General features: G+C 44.0%; 1 protein-coding gene across 1 annotated transcript; it reads right to left on the bottom strand.

Moving 5' to 3' along the window:
* Nucleotides 1-242: 242 nt before the first annotated feature.
* Nucleotides 243-3,444, bottom strand: LOC123086309 (elongin-C). The gene is made up of 3 exons (XM_044508064.1): nt 3,170-3,444; nt 2,973-3,078; nt 243-593 (listed from the first exon to the last, which is right to left on the bottom strand). The coding sequence occupies exons 1-3, from the start codon at nt 3,342-3,344 to the stop codon at nt 512-514; spliced, it is 363 nt and encodes a 120-aa protein (XP_044363999.1). The 5' UTR covers nt 3,345-3,444; the 3' UTR covers nt 243-511.
* Nucleotides 3,445-3,777: the final 333 nt, after the last annotated feature.

Here is a 3,777-nt window from a genome sequence, read left to right as displayed (position 1 = left end):
TCAGAAGGAAGAACTGGTAAGATCACTGTCATGCCCATGACGGCAAGAACCACTATGAGACGCAACAAGTATTAATAACGTTGGATAAGGGTTGTAGCAGCCGCCCCAGGTCACAACGTCCTGCGCTGGCTAATGGTCTAGACAAGTCGATGGAATCCAGTTGCATCACTTGCGTGGAATCTTTGTGTGTGCGATGTAGAAACAAGCGACATGTGCCCAGCTGATCACAGTCCAACAGATGATACAGCTGATAAGATCTGGTCGCGCCTCAGTTTTGATTGATATGACACAACAACAAGATCTGATCCCGGCCAAGCTGTTAAGTCCAGTAACGACAGATTCATGCTACTAACCGCGCGATACATCCATCGCAACCTTAGCAGTTTAGTTTACTAAGCCCATATACTGTAGTGAGACAAGGCAAGCACAATGGTGGAACATCGCATTTTCTACTGAATGAACCCAAGTGGACGATGGATTCATCTTGTCAACAACCATGCAGTTTTCCAGGCTAAGTGTCGAGGTAGTTTGCAGCCATCATCAGCTCCAGCGTTATTTCTGGCTCGATCGGGAACTCCGCCGTCTCCTTCCCACTACAAACAAAACAATGGAGTCGTCAAACAAACGCAACGGATGAGATATGCAAACACACCACTTAATACACGGCTTATCAGTACACTGCTTCTGTTTCTTTATGCAAGGAACTACCCAAAGTCAAGGTGGAATCCGCAATATATGTGAAAAACACACCAAATTCTCCTCTAATCACGGGGAAATCTCTTCACCTCTACACACCAAATGCCAATATGGAGTTTTCATCAAAATCTCATTTGAACAGAGAACCAAGTGCAAGGGGCGGGCATTCTACTCCAACTGAGGAAAAAAGTGCTAGGCCTTAATTGTCTGTTTTGCCAGGCTAAATTGCGTCGCCTAAGCACACGGCTAGCATTCTTAAGCACTAGGCATCCTATTGCCGCCTAGTGCCTAAGCACGCCTTTTTTTCACTAAACTCAAGTAACAACTGCTAGCTTGGGAAACACGAGTAAGTGCTGGATATTTTTGAGGAATGTCGTTTTTCCCGGCACAGAACCTACTCTACCGAAAACTCTATGGCACAACCTGCCCCCAGGCCCTGGTAGACTATCCAGTTTTCGGCAGAATTCTTCAGAACAATACAGCTTGTGAACGATAGTCAGCATACAATTCTAGGCAACCTCTGTAGTAAAAATAAAATAAAACTTAAGTGCCTCATAATCAGACGAAAAACTTAAGACAACTGAATTTACCCTGACAAATTATGGATTAAAAGTTAAGAGCACCTATCAAAACCTAAGGAAGAAAACATTTAAGGTTACATTGCACATTTATTGAGTTATATCATTTCATGAACACCTCGGTTAAGAAAATTGTCAAGGTTTGGTACAGCTACAATAGAGTAGCTAGGTGGTAGGAACCATATGGTATTTGTAGCTTGATGCAAAAGCTGCATGTGTTGTTGGCGTGTCATTATTGTTGTACCAGTGTATAAGAGGTGACTTCACACAAATGAGACGGAGCATGTGACCTTGTTCCAGAACAAAAAATGATTTTTACTCAAATGGGCATGTGAATGGAGAAGTTGTTCACAAAAGCAGTAAGCATAGGAAACATCATCTTACACACAGTTAAATTCTTGCTTTGCCCCCACAAATGACAAAATAATCCAAGAAGTCATAATTTAGCTTGCAGTAAAAATAACACCAGAAATCCTGAGATGTATGCATGACCAGTACCCACTAATAAAACAGGAAAGATAAATAATAGCATGAGGAGTGCAACAGAAAAGAAAGTATATGGACATCTCATGTGCATGATATATAGTATGGTCCAAGGTAAATGCCTGGATTGTAAATATTCTGATATCTGTTATTTTGAAGTTGTGTGATGTATTCCACTCCCTCAAGCGAGGATTATGCTTCACCAACCTGCTAGTGCTTATTATCGGGCAAGGACAGCAAAACACCTAGTGTGCCATTTGTAAGCACGAAATATTTGACTGGGATGATGGAGTATAAACTTCACATGCTTCATAAGTTTAACCACTGAACAAGTTTGATGAACCATAAATAAAAGTTAAGAGAGGGAATACATGGGAACCATTCAATTGGTTCTGCTCCTAAATATTCTGTAAACGAATCATATAGAGATTTTTTTCTCAGAATTCTGAAAAGAAGTCATAGAAAGCTATTATTCCCTCTTTATGTCCGGACTGGCCTGTCTCGAGATAAAAAGCCCTCCAACGGTATCCCCTACTTCTGTCCGGACGTCCAAAATACCCCATTCTGGCCCCAGATCGAGAGGCGAAGTAGGGGAGTCCGGACATGTCCGCAGACACCGCCAACTCAGCATAGGACCACTCCGACCCCACAACAAACCCACTTCTCTCTCCTCTCTCCATTGGACAAAGTGGCGGACAATTGAGGGATACCGTTGGATTACCCGACAAACGGGGCATCGTATTTGCCGTTAGAGATACCCTAAGCATTTAATTTGGTTCGTTTACAGTAACGAATGAGCAAACAATAAGTACCCTTAAAGACACAGATATGCTTTCTAGGTCATCACACTTTATTCTGGAGTTCTGGACATTTACACGAAACATTTTAACAAAAGAAACCTGCAACATACATGAATGGGAGCCAGGCAGGCTGTATGATTGTTGGCAAGATTTTGTAAGAGCACTCTGTGATGGATCTTAGTTCAAGCAATCGATAAATAAACAAATAAAACAGGACGATGGTTGGCAGGGCAAAACAAGTGCAAGCCACAGGCACCTAAATCTGATTGTTTCACGGCCTTGCTTGCACGGACAGAGTTATCTAATTGGGGTGAGCAGTTAAGCAAATTTATCCCCACAAACAAAAATTAAGCTTATTTGATTGATAATCTGGACGTACAGAGGGGGGAAGGCGAGTCTGAAGTAAGGGATTTACCTGGCGTAGTGGAGCGACCAGTAGAAGTACTGGCAGATCTTCTCTAGGATCGCGGTGCTGATCTCAGGGAACCTCACCTCGCCTTCGCGCGTCTCCGCGAAGCCACCTTAACGCTCATCGATTTCAATTCGATTAGTCAGTAATACCGATCGATTGATCGATTGATGGACGGATGGACCAGAGGGTAGGAAGGATACCAGGTGAGGTGAGCATGTTCCGGAGGGTGTTGGAGACCATGGCTGCCTTCTTGTCGATGACGAACTCGAAACCCTCGGCGCTGATCAGCTTCACCACTCCAACCATGTCGCCGTCCTCCTCGTGCTCCTCCTTGTGCTGCGCCGACGCCGCGGCCTCGCCTCCTTTCCCCACCATCACGGCCTGAATCCCTTCCCTCGCTAAAGCTTTGGATGAGAGGCGACGACACCACGAAGGAGAGAGAGAGGAAGAACAACAACAACCCGATGAAAGTAAAATCGTGGGCTTCAACCTTGTAGTGTATGGGTTGGGCCTCCATCACAACCAGAACGACACGTCACAGCCTGGGATAAATGTGCTTACAGGCCGTGGTGTGCCAGCCCGCATGTCGTTCCCCAGGCCCAGGCACGACTGCTGTAGTAGTAAAGGGGCGGCTCCTGTGGGGCGCGAGGTCCCCCAGTTTTTTTCTATTTTCTTTTCCTTTTTCGCTTTTTAAATTTCTTCTTCATCTCCTTTTTTATCCTTTGTTTTTCTTTTTTCTTTTTTTGTGAGTTTTTGAAAAAATGAACATTTTTTGTTCACCGAATTCAAAAATGTTCATCTAATTCAA

The sequence above is a fragment of the Triticum aestivum genome, chromosome 4A (genome assembly GCF_018294505.1).
Source record: "Triticum aestivum cultivar Chinese Spring chromosome 4A, IWGSC CS RefSeq v2.1, whole genome shotgun sequence".
NCBI lineage: Eukaryota > Viridiplantae > Streptophyta > Magnoliopsida > Poales > Poaceae > Triticum > Triticum aestivum.
Note: the sequence above shows the minus strand (reverse complement) of the source record. Positions and strands in the feature narration are given on the sequence as shown.